Source organism: Bufo gargarizans, chromosome 1 (genome assembly GCF_014858855.1).
Source record: "Bufo gargarizans isolate SCDJY-AF-19 chromosome 1, ASM1485885v1, whole genome shotgun sequence".
NCBI classification, from domain to species: domain Eukaryota; kingdom Metazoa; phylum Chordata; class Amphibia; order Anura; family Bufonidae; genus Bufo; species Bufo gargarizans.
This window is the reverse complement of record NC_058080.1, coordinates 571,612,688-571,630,912: the sequence shown is the minus strand read 5'-3', so window position 1 is coordinate 571,630,912 and position 18,225 is coordinate 571,612,688. Positions and strand designations below refer to the sequence as shown.

The following is an 18,225-nucleotide window of genomic DNA, read 5'->3' as shown; positions in this document are numbered from 1 at the left end:
GTCGTCCCTTTGTTGGTGGCTGTCTGTTCCAGTCCAGGGGAGGTCCTTCCTTCCGATCTCCTGGATGGTTGTTACCACCGACGCCAGTCTCCTGTGTTGGGGAGGAGTATTCCCTCCCAGGACAGTCCAAGGCACATTGTCTCGGTCGGAGTCCAAGCTCCCGATCAATGTCCTGGAGCTCAGGGCGATTCTTCTGTCCCTTTTGCACTGGACCCACCTCTTGAAGTGTCCCCCAGTCAACCACCAGGGAGGAACAGGCAGCCTCGCTGTGATGCAGGAATCTGCCGAGATCTTACGGTGGGCGGAAGCCCATGTACCGGCAATTTCAGCGATCTTTATTCCGGGGGTGGAGAACTGGACTGCGGATTTCCTCAGCAGGACCACGATAGATCCGGGCGAGTAGTCCCTCCACCTGGAAGTATTCGAGGCGATCTGTCTCCGATGGGGTCACCCCGACGTAGACTTGATGGCCTCAAGGCTCAATCGGAAACTTCCAACCTTCCTTTCCCGCGCAAGGGATCCGGAAGCTTACGGCGCGGACGCTCTGATCTCCTCTTGGCAGGGGTTCTCCCTCCTTTATGTGTTTCCCCCCTTTCCCCTCCTGCCCAGGGTTCTACGGAAAATCAGGATGGAGGGCATTCCGACGATCCTCATCCCCCACAGATTGGCCCTGTCGCGCGTGGTACGCCGACCTCGTTCTTTTTCTGGGAGACGTCCCTTGGTCACTGCCGCTCAGAGACGACCTGCTTTCTCAGGGACCGGTCTTCCATCAGCATTTAAGGTCTCTTCATGTGACGGCGTGGCCATTGAGACCGCCATTCTAAAGCAAAGAGGTTTTCCGGTGGATGTTATCCGCACTATGATTCAGGCTAGGAAGCCTGCTTCTTCCAGGATCTATTACAGGACCTGGAGGTCTTTCCTGGGTTTCTGTGAAAAACTGACCATTCCTCCTCTTCGTTTTTCTCTCCCCACAATCCTGTTCTTTCTTCAATCAGGGTTGGTCCTTGGTTTGAGCCTTCGCTCTTTGAAGGGTCAGGTCTCGGCGCTTTCAATTTTTTTTTCCAGCGCCCTCTGGCCCCCTTTGGGCCTGTAAGGACTTTTCTTCAGGGGGTGGCACATACGGTTCCTCCGTACCGTCCTCCGTTGCCGCCTTGGGATCTGAATTTAGTCCTCCTAGTGCTCCAGGCTTCCCCCTTTGAGCCTCTACGGGAGATTTCTCTCCGACTCCTGTCCTGGAAGGTGGTTTTCCTTGTGGCTATCACTTCCATCAGACGGGTGTCTGAGTTGGCGGCCCTTTCTTGTAGGGAACCCTTCCTGGTTCTTCATAAGGATATAAGTGGTTCTCCGGCCAGTTCCTTCCTTTCTTCCGAAGGTGGTCTCCGACTTCCATATCAACGAGGAAATTGTCCTTCCCTCTCTGTGTCCCTCTCCTTCGCATCCTAAGGAACGGGAGTTGCATCACTTGGATGTTGTCAGAGCTCTCAGGATCTATTTAGCGTCCTCCGCTCCCTTCCGCCGTACAGACTCCCTTTTTGTCATTCCGGAGGGTCCTCGCAAAGGGTTAGCAGCCTCCAAGGTGACCATCGCACGTTGGATTCGGGCTGCGATTGTGGAGGCTTACCGCACCCGAGACAGGGTTCCGCCCTTGGCTGTCACGGCTCACTCCACCAGAGTGGTGGGCACATCTTGGGCTCGGAGGAATCGCGCTTCGGCTGCACAGTTGTGTAAGGCTGCTACTTGGTCCTCCTTACATACCTTCACAAGATTTTACCAGGTGCATACCTATGCACCGCCGGACGCTGCCTTGGTCCGCTTGGTCTTGCAGGCGGCAGTTTCCTAAATGCCTGCAGGGACGATGTTTCCATAGGGCTGTGGTTTTTCCCTCCCTGTGGACTGCTTTTGGACGTCCCACGGTTCCTGTGTCCCCCAATGAATATGGGCGAGAAAAGGAGACTTTTGTATAACTTACCAGTAAAATCTCTTTCTCGCTCTTCATTGGGGGACACAGCACCCACCCAGTATTGTTGTTCGACCACAGTTGTGGCTATTCTGGTTGCAACCCCGTTGGGTTTTCAACATAGTTGGTGTTCCATATTTTTTTCTTAGTTGGCTTGCTTCTCCTACTGCTTATACACAAACTAAAGCTCTCCAGGCTGGAGGGGGTATAGCTGCCATGGTAGGAGCTAACAGCTTTATCTAATGTCCTAGAGGACATAGCTATACCCACAGTTCCTGTGTCCCCCAATGAAGAGCGAGAAAGAGATTTTACTAGTAAGTTATACAAAAAATCTCCTTTTTTTTGGCTGAAAATGAGTACAATGCAATAATAAAGGTTTACATAGCCTTTAAATATGGGGCACACAACTTATAAATTGTTTCTTCAGTTGTCTTTTACTTTTTTAATTACATGTTTTGAATAAATATTTTTAAGGGGCTAATCATTTTTCAATAACAGCAAGCACTATACCTATATATTTAATAGTTTAACAGGGGCTGTAGGGGACAAATAGAAGGGACTATAAATGCAGGTTTTAACTGAAGTCCCTTACCTTGAACTATCTTTAGCTGCTATCATAGCTTCTAAAACACCAATAAATAAGTTAAATATATGTCACATTATAAGGATGTCTGCCTGCTCAGGGAATGCTTATATCTCCTTTCTGGTTCCATTCCATAGATCTAATTCAGCATTTTTCTAAATTTTCAATAGCAGATTCCTTACATAGTTTATGTAAGGTGTTCTGCATTTGTGTCACATTATTCTGGGAAGCATCTGTGTAGTATACAGAGATCCCATTTTCACAGCTAAGCAGACTTTAATCACAATGAGCCTGCCAAGCACTACAGCAGCCGTGTCAAGAGCATATGGTCTTCCATGAGAAGAGGCCCGTCACAATGAAGACTCCTCTGGTTAAATTTGACATTACAAAAGACATATGCTATAAGTCCAAATTTTTGTGCTTGTGAATGTTTGTTCCTGAATTGTATCTGACTAGTAGTTAAAGCAAGCCTTTTGATGGAGCAAGGATAGACTTATTGTATTACTTAGCTTATGGCCTCATCTTGCTGTAATCTACTTCAGTAACGTCTACCATCAGAAGATCTTCTGCAATAGAGTGCTTCACTTTCATGGCGAATGATAATAGATGCGTATAAGGCATAACAATTGTATTTCAAGAAGAAATCAAAAAGTAGAGATGGATATACGGTGCTGACCTATAAAGCTATATAGCATTATCATTCTTCAGCATGCACAATCTATATGCCACCAAAACAGCACCTATCAGAATATATCATGACTAAGGTGCAAGGAGCAGATCTTAGCCTTTATAGTCAGGATTTATATAACATGAATTGAGTGTCTTGAACTTTTCTTCGCGGATGACTGGAATAAGGCTTTTCTCTTATTTTATGCTTATCAAAGGAAGATGTAAGTACATGGCAGGACCTTTCTGATTTGGGGTGCTGTGAGTTTTTCATGACTGGAGTGACAATGTTTGAGTATCCATTCTGTAAATCATGATTACATAAGGCCTACATTCAGTGGAATTGTGATGCCCTTCCACCTGTGTGTACTGTAAGGATAATAGAAGCCACTGTGCTTTCTACAGCAATTATGGGGTATATATTAGGCTTCATTCTCATCGTTGCTAGTCATTTCCGTTGTTCTGCTCCTAGGACAGAATGATGGAAGTGGCAGATACAGCACATAAGAACATTGCCTGATGGACCTCTTTGACTATAATCAAGTCCATCAGGTCTCTGTCAGGGAGCCTAGCATTTTACCGGACAAAATGGCACATCATGCTGTGCTATTCTCTCTGGCTTTTCTTTTCTACAGAATCGTTAGCTTACTAGTATCATTCAAATACTAATGACCTATCGAGAGTATAGGCAGTCAGTTCAAAACTCCTGGAAGACCCCTTTAATCAGAGACAAGTAAATGTGAGATTACTGATATTCTCTCATGTGATCATATTAAATATGTGATATTGCCTTTATATTCACTGGTATTCGGGGTGTGTTTATCTGTAAAGGTGACTATGGCAAGAAGCGGTAATAAATGAGTCGTCTCATCACATCATTCATCATTCTTTTTAGTATTTTTTCTATGTTTACTGTAATAATCACATTATAAAAAAGCCATGCTCTGTATGTTGGCCCATATATTACAGTTACATGGTGTGCTTAAGATTGACCCGTTTGCAGTGCTTTACTGTAATATCAAACACTTTGCATAAAAATAAATATCATGTTCAATTATTATTATTATATTTAAGGACTTTTGCTAAACCACCAAGAGCGGTTCAGGTTGTCTGTGAGTGTATCCTGGTGATGAGGGGCTACAGGGAGATCAGCTGGAAAAATGCGAAAGGGATGATGTCAGAGCCAAACTTCCTGAAAATACTCATGGAAATAGATTTTGATGCAATCACTCAGAATCAAGTCAAGACAGTCAGAGGTAATGTGCTTCTGTTTGTCTGTCTGCACTGTAGTGATCAGCTCTACATCAGATGAGGACACTAGTAATCTGTCATGTTGTGGGATTGTTTTGTAGGATTCTTAAGAAATCTAAATGCCACATTTGAAGAGATGGAAGCCATTAGTAAAGCTGGCCTTGGAATGTTGAAATTTGTTGATGCTGTAATGGGTTATTGTGATGTGGCTAAAGAGATTAAACCGAAACGAGAAAAGGTATGTAATATGTTTTGTTAGAAAAGTTGTATAGTCTGGAGGAGTTTGAATGGAGCAGAAGTCGGGCATATGTGGTGCCACTTTATTCACTGTCCCTACAGATGGACCCTATAGGTGGCCATTTACAGTTGAGTCTCCAGCAGTCCCATAGGCTTGAATGGAGCAGACATCTCCTCACTATGTTCATGGGTTTGGTGGTCCTAGTGGTGGGGGCCAACACAAGTACAGTAGGCAGGGCAAAAATACTGACGCCCCACCTTCCCCCACAGTATTCAATCGTCTCACCGCCCCTTGGCCGTCAGTCAGGAGTATAAGTTTCTGATGCTACTAGCATTAATTAATGCTGAGAGGATCAGCTTGTTATGTACCCGGCTAGTACCCGTGAGGAGGGCTCAGGCAGCCCCCTGGGCATTGGCCCACTGGGAAATTTTCCAGTCCGCCCATGGCTCCAGTGATCAGACATTTATCACCTGTCCTATGGATAGATGATAAATATTTTAATTAAGCCCACTCAACATTTTCGATAATCTAAAAATTCGGAAAACTATCCCCATACTTCTTCTGTAACGCAGGTGGCAAAACTGGAAAGAAACTATCACATGAGTAAACGTGAGCTGGAAAGGATCCAAGCTGAACTAGCTGCTATACAAAGTGAATTGAAAACCCTTGGAGAACGATATGAGGCTGCCATAACAGAGAAGCAAAAACTTCAAGAGGAGGCAGAAATTATGGAGCGCAGGCTGATCGCTGCTGATAAACTGATCTCTGGTTTGGGATCGGAGAATATAAGGTAAGTTTATAGTGATGTTGCATATAGAAAATGAGGCTGTTCTCTTGCATTGGTCATCATTTGTCTCAGATATTTTCCCCAAGACATTGGTAAGTTTCCTGCATCTGTGGTTTCCTCTTACATTTAAAATATTGAAAAATCATTTTTAATATCCAATATGAATTGTTATAGTGACCACAAATACAATATGTTCCGTAAAGGGGTTTTCCCATGAACAACTACTTATCACCTTTACATGAGAAGGTAGGAGAAGTGTGTGATTGTTGGGGGTTTGACTTCTGGGAACCCTGTTGATCATGAGAACGTGTCCCCCCTTTGTATAGACCGGGGGTTGTGCATGTGCACTGATGCCCCATTCAAGCTGAGACTGCTGAAGATAGCTGAGCGCCACTCCATTCAAATGTGGTCACAGGACTCCCGTTTTTGTGATTGGTGGAGGTCCCAGGAGTAGGGCCCTCAGTGATCACTTTGTAGGTAACAGGTCGATAGGTAATAAAGGGGGAAATTTATTTTCTCCCTTGCTCCAGAAAAGTGGCTTTAGAAAGTTTCAAGTGCCTCTTTTTATGCTACCTTCGCCACTTTTCCAAAAGTGGTCGTGGCAGGAAAGGGGCATGGCCAACAGCCGAGACAAATTTATCTTCCTTTACACCAATTTTCTGGTGCAAGTGAAGCCAAAAATCTACAGCACACTGACTGCTGGAGGATGCGCCTAATTTATGACAAGGCATGAGCCTCATCATAAATTAGGTGCATCCTCTGGCAGCACATGGGATACCAAGACAAGCTCAGAAAGCACCAGTCGTGATAAATCTCCCCCTAAGTTTTGTTTGTGGGAAAACCCTTTCAAGGAGAATAAAAACCAAAGAAAAAACACCCACACTAGTTTCTTATGTGGGTGAGAGACTGGTGTGTTCACCCAAAAAGATCATGGAAATAAAAAATAGTTTAACTAACAGGATTTAATAGAATTTAGGTCTCTCTAATACACATGGTAAAAGTGACAATGCAAATACAGTATAATTTTTTTAACGTCTTTTTTAGGTGGACAAACGACTTGGAAGATTTGAAGGAGAGAAGAGTGAAGTTGCTCGGAGATTGTTTGCTGTGTTCTGCATTTCTCAGCTATGAAGGTGCTTTCAACTGGGAATTCCGGAAAGAGATGGTATACACAGAATGGCAGCAGGACATACTGGAGCGTGAAATCCCTCTTAGTCATCCGTTCAGGGTGGAGAGTCTGCTCACTGATGATGTGGAAGTTAGCAGGTAGGCCAGTTCTTTTTCTGAATACAGTCTACAGTGTGAAGATTGAATAGGATAAATAAATGAATTGGAGGTTGGAGAAAACCCCTATTTATGTAGATTGTGTCCATGTGCATGATTTCACACTGCTGATGTGTTGAATTTCATCTTATAATGCAATAATTTATGTGTTATTGAGGTCTCCTTGAAATGGTGATGCCAAGTTATTATGATAAAGAAAAAAAAAATTACAAATATGCCTTGATATATTCATGATCTGTCTACCGAGCACTATTTTGCAAGCAATTATTTATTGCCCTTGCAACATGAGTCATTCAGATGCCTGATCTTATTGTATACCTTGAATCAGATCTGCTAGTTAATAGAGTGCAATCACTCCGCAGTACAAGACATGTTAATGAAGCCATAGGCTACTTTCACACTTGCGTTTAACTTTTCCGGCATTGAGGTCCGGCAGAGGATCTCAATCCCAGAGAAAAACTATTCCATTTTGTCTCCATTCAGTGTCAATGGAGACAAAACTGAACTGAACAGAACGGAATGCTCCAAAATGCATTGCGTTCCGTTTGGTTGCGTTCTCATATTGTACAGAAAACTGCAGCAAGCTGTTGTTTTCTTTCCATCATGGGATGCAGAGTAAAACGGATCTGGCATGACACACAGTGCAAGTCAATGGACCTGTTTTCTTGGACACAATAGAAAACAGATCTATCCCCCATTGACTTACAATGGTTTTTAGTGCCGGATCCGTCATGGCCATTTTAGACATAATGCAAGCAGATCCGCTCATAACGGATGCAGCCGCTTGTATTATTACAAACGAAAGTGTTTTTGCTGATCCCTGCCAGATCAGGCAAAGACGCAAGTGTGAAAGCATCCATACTCGGGCGCTGATCAGCCTGCTGTACTGTCAGTCGGTGCTTGTTACCAGCAGAATATCTGCCAGTGTAAACGGGCATTAATTATGTTCTTTTTTCTGACTTTCTTGCAGGTGGGGCTCAGAAGGATTACCCCCAGATGAACTTTCAATACAAAATGGCATACTGACCACCAGGGCAAGTCGCTTCCCACTTTGTATAGATCCGCAACAACAAGCTCTGAACTGGATCAAAAGAAAGGAGGAACGGAATAACCTTAAGGTGCGCTTAGCTTTACAAGATGAGCGCTACAGAAAGTCCGTTACGTGTTCTGTCTAATATTATACTATTACAAGGGTTTTTCAGGCAGAAATGTAAAAAGAACATGGATTCTCTGCATACTTTGAGGGAGATTTATCAGTAACGTCCTAGGATACACACATTTTGGAGTTGGCGATAATGGCACAGATTGCATCAAAGGAAAAGAAGTGTGCCTATCATTTCTAGCTAATTCTACCAAATATATTTTGCCACGTGTGACATTTTCATAAATGATTTGAAGCAACTTAATACATTCATGTATCTGATAAAACTCCCGAAAAGTGCCTCATGGCTGGTGTATCTGTATTGTACACCAATAATTTGTCCTGAAATATAGGTACGGTACGTGATGTCTTTAAGAAATAGGCTGCATCTTTTCAGTCAAGCTGATTTCTCTCAACACATGTCAATATCAATTAAATATCAAAAACACATAGAAATGAATAAAATATGCCATAAATAATAACATACACTATTGGGGTCATTTATCAAACTGGTTTAAATTAGAACTGGCTTAGTTGCCCATAGCAACCAATCAGATTTCACCATTTTGACAGCTACTTTGGAAAATGAGAGGTGGTGAAAGTTGCTATGGGCAACTAAGCCAGTTCTACTTTACACCAGTTTGATAAATGACTCCATATGTACTTTATTCACATAAATTCTGGATAATTCTACTACTAATATTTTCTAGTGTTTATATTGTTTGTAAGCATTACAATATGTCTTGGGATATCCCAGGAGAGATAGATATTCTGCCCTATACTGGGGCCACTGACTATAGTCTTAGATAGTCACTGTCTATGTCAGTATTAATGGTATCACTCAGCAGCAGCAGTGTAATACAGCATGCGTGGACCCACTGTGTTACTGAATAGATTTGACCTATTCCTAAGGTGATCCAGTGGTATTCAACCTTTAACCCCCATACAGGGATCTGGTTTACAATGCAGGAGCCACCAGGTCACTGCCTCCAGGAACAGTCTCCATTTAGAGACTGCTGACCCAGATGGGTCAAGAGACACTGGCGCATGGTACCAGGGGGCCAGGCAGAAGTGTGGTCAGAGGGCAAGTACAGGTTTGGACAGGCAGAGTTCATGCAATACGGTAAAACAGGCAATAAGTCAGAGCAGGCAGCACAGAGTCAATATGGTTTTTGGTAGAAATCGGGCACTGGAGGGCAGAACACACAATATCATCACATTTTTCAGGAACTATGCAGGAACCTTTTGATCAGGCACTCTCCCATAGGAGAAGCTGCCATATAGTCCCCGAGGAAATGCTACCATAAACTGTGAGCAGATTAACCAGTGCACGCTAAGCCAGGAAGAGCATGCACCCTATGGGAGCATGCACAAGCCAGAGCAGGAGGAAGATGGGAGGGACAGTTGCGAGCGGGAGGCATTGTAGAGCAGTGGGAGGGGTGAGTACTTTGGAGGCTGTGACTGCCAGAAGAGGGGTCATTTAATTTCTTGTATCTTGTATTTCCATCTCTCTACCTAATATTTATATCCATGTTTAGATGTTTTATATCAGAAAAAATTAATTAATTCTCTTTTAACTGCATATACCTATCTGTGGTTAATTATTTGCATATTATTTTAGTAAAATTGGGCTAAATAATTTCCCGAAAGACTCTGAGAGACACTTGTTTTTTTTGTAGGAAAACTTGTTTGTCTCACTCGTTTGTGCTTTTAAACTTAATTTTACTGTAGGGAATATTTTGGGTTATTCTGGTGATTTGTAACTGGTGCTCTCATCTGTCCTATCTTCGTAATGGATTAGATTAGACTGCTGACTGAGTACAATTCGCAGTGACTGCAACCAAAAAATGAATAATTGATATTTTTTCTTTCCAGATTTCCTCTTTTAATGACCCTGATTTCTTGAAGCAATTAGAAATGGCCATTAAGTACGGCTTTCCCTTCCTCTTTCAAGATGTCGATGAATATATTGACCCGGTCATTGACAATGTTTTAGAAAAAAATATAAAAGGTGCCCAAGGTCGTCAGTTTATCTTCCTTGGAGACAAAGAGGTTGATTACGATCCTAACTTCAAACTGTACCTGAATACAAAACTGGCAAATCCTAAGTACTCCCCATCAGTGTTTGGTAAAGCCATGGTCATAAATTATACAGGTTAGTACATACGCAGTTTCTTCTCATTCTTCAGATCAATATGCATTGCTATTTTTGAAACTAGAGAGCAGTAATTGCCCTTACAATAAAATGTTGTCAATGTGTATGCTTTCAATGTTTTCCTCAGTTACTCTGAAGGGCCTTGAAGATCAGTTGCTCAGTGTCATTGTTGGCTTTGAAAGAAGAGAATTGGAAGAGCAAAGAGAACATCTAATTCAAGAAACAAGTGAAAATAAAAAGTTGTTAAAAGATTTGGAGGACTCCTTGCTTCGAGAACTTGCCACCTCCACTGGTAACATGTTAGACAATGTGGAACTAGTTCATACACTAGAGGAGACAAAATCCAAAGCTACAGAGGTAAGTATTGAATATCCCTGTGTGAATGAAGATTTTTGATATGAACATATAGGGGGACATTTATTATGAATTTTACGCCACCTTTTGGCGTATTAATGTCTAAGATTTTGTCGCAATGTTTTTTTATGACAAAATCTGTGACTTTTCGCCATTCACGCCACTTTTCCCAAGTGCCGAGAAAAGAGGGTGCGTTGCAGGGGCGGGGAAGAGGACGGGCTGCAGGCCCATCCTATTTATCATTTTCCACGCTAGTTTTTGGTGTGGAAAATTACTTAAATCTATGCCAGCAAGGAGACTGGCGTACATTTTAGTATGTCACATGGCCTGCTGGAGGTAGAGCCAAAGTTATGTAGTGGCACAGCCACATAACTTTGGCTCATCCACCGGCAGCACAGAAGGACTAAGACCGGCGTCTAAATAGGGGGGGGGGGGGTATGTGGGATGACAGGTTCAATATCAGAGTTGGTTGGATGGAGACTTTTACATCTATGGTCAGCTTTATATTGATGCTAAGAAATTGTGACAAACCTAAAGCATTAGAGTAACAAGTGAAAGGGAAGAGGCAAAAACTGTCAAACTAATGTCTTACACATCAGAACTGTGCATGGACTATGTGTCAAAACTGACCCAAGCAACCAATCAAAATTCAGAAGTCCTTGCAAAAAAAAAAATAATGAATGGTTGCTGTTGGTAACGCAGGAATGTTTTCTCTAAGATCATAATGGCCAGTAATGTGATACATGGTATCTTCTAAATAATATACTGTATATACCATTATATTAAACTATTTTTTTGGTTGTTAAAGGGGCTTTCCACACTCATTTGTTCAGCTGTTATTAACAAAGACTGAAGTGCTGAGTCACAATGACTTTTATACCTTTAGGTGTCCGAAAAACTGAAACTAGCAGAGCGGACTGCCTTGGACATTGATAAATTACGAGATGGTTATAGACCAGCTGCTAAGCGTGGAGCCATACTGTTCTTCGTCCTTTCTGAGATGGCCTTAGTCAACTCAATGTATCAATACTCTTTGTCATCGTTCTTGGCTGTCTTCGACTTATCTCTACGGAAGTCTCTTCCTGATGGTATTTTGGCCAAAAGATTGAAGAACATAATGGACACCTTGACATTCAACGTTTATAACTACGGATGTACAGGTTAGCTTTTTACAAGTGTGATTGCAACTGTTATTATCTACTTTATGTACCTGGCCAGCTTGTCATCATATGGACTTGTGTTATGAAGCCCAAATAATTTGATCCCTTTACTCAAAATTGATGTTGCCTTCATCTTTCTGAAACAGTTATATAGACACATTCCAGAGAAGTCCAATGAAATATCAGGGTTACTTGGACCACTTATGATATTAACAGCTAATAAACCAAATGCATAACCTGCTCCGGTTGGTGAAGTATTTAATATATTGCATTAGTGAACTCTAAAAAAAAATGCAGCTGGACCTACTTATGTAGAAACTGAAATCTGTATAAAGCATAAGTCCGGTATTCAGTATAGGAACATGTTTAAGTAGATGCCATACAGCAAGGTTGTCTGCATTAAATACAATAGTCAGAGACAAAAGCTGATTGCAAAAAAATGAAAATCAGACATTACATAGTACATGACAATATCACATGGATCCAGAGATCTCCCCATTCATAGCTCCTTCAGGTTCACAGCTCAGGGGATGTGTCTGTTCTCAGGGGTTGTGTCCTTTGTGTTATAGCTCTTTCCCTGTAACTCTTTCCACATGGTCTAACAGAAGCTATGGCTGGTGGCAGGTTAAGATTTAAACTGAGCATGTGCGACCACCTCAGTGAGGTGTACAAGAAATAATCAAAAGAACAAACAGCAGGTGGTGCTATACAGATACAATTCATTGAATAGCTCACTTACTATACAACATTTTTAAATACGTGCAATTACAAAAGTGTTCAGATCCAGGTGCTGGTTTGAAAAAAAAAAATTGGGGCACAACCCCCTTAAGTTACTACCAGGCACAATTATATATGTGTATTTTTCTGTAGCTGATCAGGCCAAAGTAATGCGATGAACATTTTGTTTCAGGCTTATTTGAAAGACATAAGTTGCTGTTTTCTTTCAATATGACCATTAAGATTGAGCAAGCAGATGGCAGGGTGCCACAGGAAGAACTGGACTTTTTTTTGAAAGGTAATGAAACTAAAGCAATGATCACATTAAGGAACACATTATTTCAGTCACAGTCACCTATAGGTGATATTAGCTCTTGTAATGGGAGATGTCACGTTTGGATTTGCATTCACTTGGTTCTGATCTTTCCGTCCCTTGTAGGAAATATCTCCTTAGAGAAAAGCAGGAGGAAGAAGCCATGTTCTTGGCTCCTTGACCAAGGATGGGAGGATATCATGCGCTTGTCTGAACAGTTTCCAACATTGTTTGGGTCGCTCCCTGATGATGTAGAGAGACATGAGTCACAGTGGAAAGCTGTAAGTGTCAAATCCATGTCAACATTATACCAAATGAGCTGCAAAATATTTAAAGGGATTTACTGAGATTTTTATACTGATGACCTATCCTCTGGATAGGTCATCAGTATCTGATCGATGGGGGTCCGACACCCGGGACTCCCAGCATTCAGCTGTTTGAGAAGGCACCGGCGATACCAAGCACAGCTGCTATACAGTGTACGGCGCTGTTCTTGGTAAGCATAAAGAAGGCCACGGCGCTCACAGGAGCACCAGGGCCTTCAACGATCAGATACTGATGGTCTATCCAGATGATAGGTCATCAATATAAAAGTTTAAGAAAAACCTTTTTAATAGCGTTAACGGCTCTTTAAAGTACCTGATATTCGGGGCAGATTATCGCTAATGAGCGTTAATCTGCATGTGCAAAGGTGCCACCGATTACCTGATGAATGGGCGAAACAAAGGAAACCTTTGCCTTTTAGCCCAAACAGCAACAAACTTCCTGTTGTTCCCTAGCATTGCTGTCTATTATTTTGTCCACAGCTGAATGGACATTGTTGGCATATTCTAGCGTTGTGTCACTAATGAAATACCCTCTATAGTCTTTATATAGAAAGTTACAGAACTGTGTAATATACTTTATTTCAATGGAGTCCCAGTCAGGAGGGTCCATAGTTATAGCAGAGTTTTCTTTAGAGCGCCTTCTATAGTGTAGACCTAAACCGAACAGCAGAACAAACTCCTCACCTGTACATTGTAACAGATACCTCAGTTGTGTGAACAAGATGTGGTGAGGTTGTTTCCAGCCTCAGAATGTATGATTGTTTGCATTCACTGAAAGCAAGCCAAGATCTAGTAAGCTTTAACAACAGAAGACTAGATAACAATCTTATAACCAGTCCAGATAGAATGTCCTTCTGCTTGCTGTTGCATTACTTAAACCTCACATGCATATGACTTTCTTTCATTCAGTGGTATGACCTGGACACTCCCGAACAATACCCCTTCCCCCTGAGCTACAATGACAAACTTTCCACCTTTCAAAAATTGCTCCTCCTGCGATGTTTCAGAGTCGACCGCGTCTATAGAGCTGTGACCGACTATGTGACTGTCACCATGGGAGAGAAGTGAGTACAGTCACTGGATAACAAATCCGTCATTTTCCTACACACTCCGAATGTTGTAATATTCACTTTTCTCTCTTGTACCATCTTCGGGAGTCAATGGTCTCCAACCTACGGGTGGCTTTCTAGTTGTAGGTGAAATTACTATTTCCAGCGTACCCTAGCTGTCATGATAGGCTGGGAGTTATAATAATAGTTTGATTATAGATGTGCGCCATTATCTTGATATAAAAACCTGAAATTGTACCGCCTGTATTGTAACATGCGTGTGCTTGATGGATCACTGATCTGGAGCCAGTTTGACCAGACGGCCAGGAAAAAGCACCACTGGGAGCATCTGTACTACAGACGGGAACACAGTGCGTTCATTTACAAATTATAGATTGCCTGTGTTTAACTATATCGCTGCTGGAAGCATGGTAGAAGAGAGGCCTTCCGATCTCTGCAGCACATCTACTATCTGTCCTCTCAATAGCCTTTGAGGAGCAGACTTCTCTGATTGTCTCTTTATATTGCTTTGTGTATTATGTTGTCTGAGCTGCTGCAATGTTTTATATGAAACTGATCAGAATACATTATGTACATGGTCAACTAGATATCGCCAAATTATATGGTCTCCTTCACAGCTATCTCCTCCTTTTCAGCTTTTTTTTCACTTGTAAAATAAATTCCGCCATTTTCATGCATTTTTCTTTGTTCTTTATAGGCATTTTTGGTGTGTTTTTTTTTCTTTCTTAAATTTGTAACATGAAATTCCTCTGGCATTTTTGAAGTCCTATAGTGAATCCTATGGCAAAATGCCATAAAATACACCATACCTAGAGCATTGTTTTTTTTTATATAAATGCCTACTTGACCCCAAAAAGCAGAGAAGTGACACCAAAACGAGAATCACTTTTTTTTTTGTAGTGCATTTAGTATTTCACTATAGACTTGAATGTAACCTCTGTCCATACAAAACAATGAACTATGAAAAACTGCTGCATGTGAGACCACCCTGAAGATGCATATCCATCTGCCACCAAGACAATACAGATAGCATGTGATATCCTGATTATTGACATCAAATGAAAAAATACAAACCTGCTCACCAGGCTCCTTTGGTGCGTAATGGTGCCCAGTGTCCTGTTTAAAGGGAACATCCGATATTCACCCCAACCAAGGGATAATTACTTGTCCAAGTAATTGATTAAGCCTATGGCAACCATCATATATATATATAGAACCTACACAGAGAATGCCAGACCGCTTATACTGATTAAATTCTTTATAACAAAAATCACAATACGTTTGCATGATTAAATACAGACATGATTAAAAACAAAGTGCAGGAGATAAAAAACGACATCACTGGAGGAGATCTACAGCGGATCCAAGTCCATTATTATTCAACATGATTCTCATTCATTAAAGTGCATGTGCAACAAAATGATAGATATAATGCATATAGTAAACGTTGGACAATTACCCATGCTGTTTCTCCTCCAGGATGGCGCCATCCTGGAGGAGAAACGTTTACTATATGCATTATATCTATCATTTTGTTGCACATGCACTTTAATGAATGAGAATCATGTTGAATAATAATGGACTTGGATCCGCTGTAGATCTCCTCCAGTGATGTCGTTTTTTATCTCCTGCACTTTGTTTTTAATCATGTCTGTATTTAATCATGCAAACGTATTGTGATTTTTGTTATAAAGAATTTAATCAGTATAAGCGGTCTGGCATTCTCTGTGTAGGTCCTGTTTAAAGGGGTTGTCTCACTTCAGCAAATAGCATTTATTATGTAGAGGACGTTAATACAAGGTACTTACTAATGTATTGTTATTATCCCATATTGTTGCCTTTGCATGCTGGATTAATTTTTCCATCACATTATACACTGCGCGTTTTCATGGTTATGACCACCCTTCAATCCAGCAGTCGTGGACGTGCTTGCACATTACAGGAAAAACGGCTGGCGTATTTAGTGGGAGCATGCATAGGCTAGTGCTTTTTTTTCTATAGTTTGCAAGCACGACCATCATTGAAAATGAGTAGTGTATAATGGCAATATGGAGAATAACAATACATTAGTAAGTGCCTTGTATTAACTTCCTCAACATAATAAATTCTATTTGCTGAAGTGAGACAACCCCTTTAAGGACTCTGCAGAATGTGCAGTACAGTTTCCTTGTCGCCATTATTTTATGTCTCTTTTACTATGCAGATAAATCGCGGTACAAAAAACATAATAAATGAATATATTTATTTCTGGAAAAACATTAATATATTTTGTTACAACCCCTAGATATGTGCAGCCACCAGTCATAAGCTTTGAAGCTATCTTTGAACAGAGTGTTCCAACCTCACCTATTGTCTTTATCCTGAGCCCTGGGTCTGATCCTGCTAGTGACCTCACAAAATTGGCAGAGAGGTCAGGATTTGGAGGAAATCGTCTTAAGTTCCTTGCCATGGGTCAGGGGCAGGAAAAGGTAAGTAACGTGTCTGGTTGTCTGTAGGCTTTAAGCGATGTTCCCATTTGCTGTGACACAACGTTTCTGTCTAACATACGGATAGATTTAGCTTTGAGGATACTTCTGTTATGCACGAATATCGGATGTTGTACTTTTCAGACATACAAGTGCTGAGGTTCTTGGTTCAGGACTGGATTAAATGTGTCACTTTGGTCATGGTAGAAGAATGAGGAAATCCAGTAATATATATGGATTAGTAAAAACTTGCAGCTTTTTTTTTTTGCAGCTGATCCACAAAATTTACTGGATTTCCTTCTTCATGTTGGATATATTGGTGGGCTCACACTGTCCACCAAACTGGCACTGAATTTGTAAGCATGTTGAGCTGACAGTACTTTTCCCGTTATAAATAATAAAAAGATACTGGGCACTCTCTGACTAATGGAACCTAATAGTTTAATTAAAATACACCATATACATTTCAATACATTAAGAATAAGCATAAAAATACATACTTTAACAGTAAAAATAGATTCCTCAACCTATTGGTACCAATTTAGGTCTATATAATTAAAATAAAATAGCCTCTGGGTGTTCGGGGTATAAATAAATCCTTGAAATATGTGTCCTTTAGGGAGAAAGATTTTGTGTAACAATTCCGCAAGAACAAGTTATTTCAATCGAATGTTGGTGCAGTGATTGTATAGAGCGGCGTCCCGCTGTTACTCACTGTTTCGCTACAACATTAAGCTCCGCTGTTGTGGAAGTCCTTTGGTTCAGGGATTTCTCCGGCAGTCCGCGGTTCCCCGGCTGTCTCTCCGGCGTCGCTCCGTAGGTGAAAGAGCCGGCGCTTGGACAATTATCACAGCCTCCTTTTCTCGCGCTACACTCGTTGTACTGGTGAGCGTGCTCAGCTCTTGCAGTCCGCTCCCAGAGAGTGCGCGTCAAGTCTGTTGTTGCGACAGCAAAGGTTCCAATAGCAGCGGTATTAGTACAAGGCGTCCAAGTGTAACGGGGGTCCTGGCACCAAACACGTTTCTGGGTCTATTGTTACCCCTTCCTCAGTGGTGACTATAGATAACAATAGACCCCGAAACACGTTTGGTGCCAGGACCCCCGTTACACTTGGACGCCTTGTACTAATACCGCTGCTATTGGAACCTTTGCTGTCGCAACAACAGACTTGACGCGCACTCTCTGGGAGCGGACTGCAAGAGCTGAGCACGCTCACCAGTACAACGAGTGTAGCGCGAGAAAAGGAGGCTGTGATAATTGTCCAAGCGCCGGCTCTTTCACCTACGGAGCGACGCCGGAGAGACAGCCGGGGAACCGCGGACTGCCGGAGAAATCCCTGAACCAAAGGACTTCCACAACAGCGGAGCTTAATGTTGTAGCGAAACAGTGAGTAACAGCGGGACGCCGCTCTATACAATCACTGCACCAACATTCGATTGAAATAACTTGTTCTTGCGGAATTGTTACACAAAATCTTTCTCCCTAAAGGACACATATTTCAAGGATTTATTTATACCCTGAACACCCAGAGGCTATTTTATTTTAATTATATAGACCTAAATTGGTACCAATAGGTTGAGGAATCTATTTTTACTGTTAAAGTATGTATTTTTATGCTTATTCTTAATTTATTGAAATGTATATGGTGTATTTTAATTAAACTATTAGGTTCCATTAGTCAGAGAGTGCCCAGTATCTTTTTATTATTGATTTTCTATTTAAAGGAAGGGTGATTTCCTTTTTACTGAGAGCACCTCC

General features: G+C 41.6%; 1 protein-coding gene across 1 annotated transcript in view; it reads left to right on the top strand.

Moving 5' to 3' along the window:
• DNAH10 (dynein axonemal heavy chain 10) overlaps positions 1-18,225 on the top strand; it is a 141,824-nt gene that overhangs the window by 101,187 nt on the left and 22,412 nt on the right. Inside the window, exons 58-69 of the mRNA XM_044290221.1 lie at positions 4,281-4,462; positions 4,559-4,695; positions 5,268-5,485; positions 6,527-6,748; positions 7,737-7,884; positions 9,783-10,062; positions 10,190-10,419; positions 11,303-11,576; positions 12,487-12,591; positions 12,733-12,887; positions 13,842-13,996; positions 16,287-16,470. Of these exons, the coding sequence (XP_044146156.1) occupies positions 4,281-4,462; positions 4,559-4,695; positions 5,268-5,485; positions 6,527-6,748; positions 7,737-7,884; positions 9,783-10,062; positions 10,190-10,419; positions 11,303-11,576; positions 12,487-12,591; positions 12,733-12,887; positions 13,842-13,996; positions 16,287-16,470 (2,290 nt within the window). The remainder of the gene's footprint in view (positions 1-4,280; positions 4,463-4,558; positions 4,696-5,267; positions 5,486-6,526; positions 6,749-7,736; positions 7,885-9,782; positions 10,063-10,189; positions 10,420-11,302; positions 11,577-12,486; positions 12,592-12,732; positions 12,888-13,841; positions 13,997-16,286; positions 16,471-18,225) is intronic.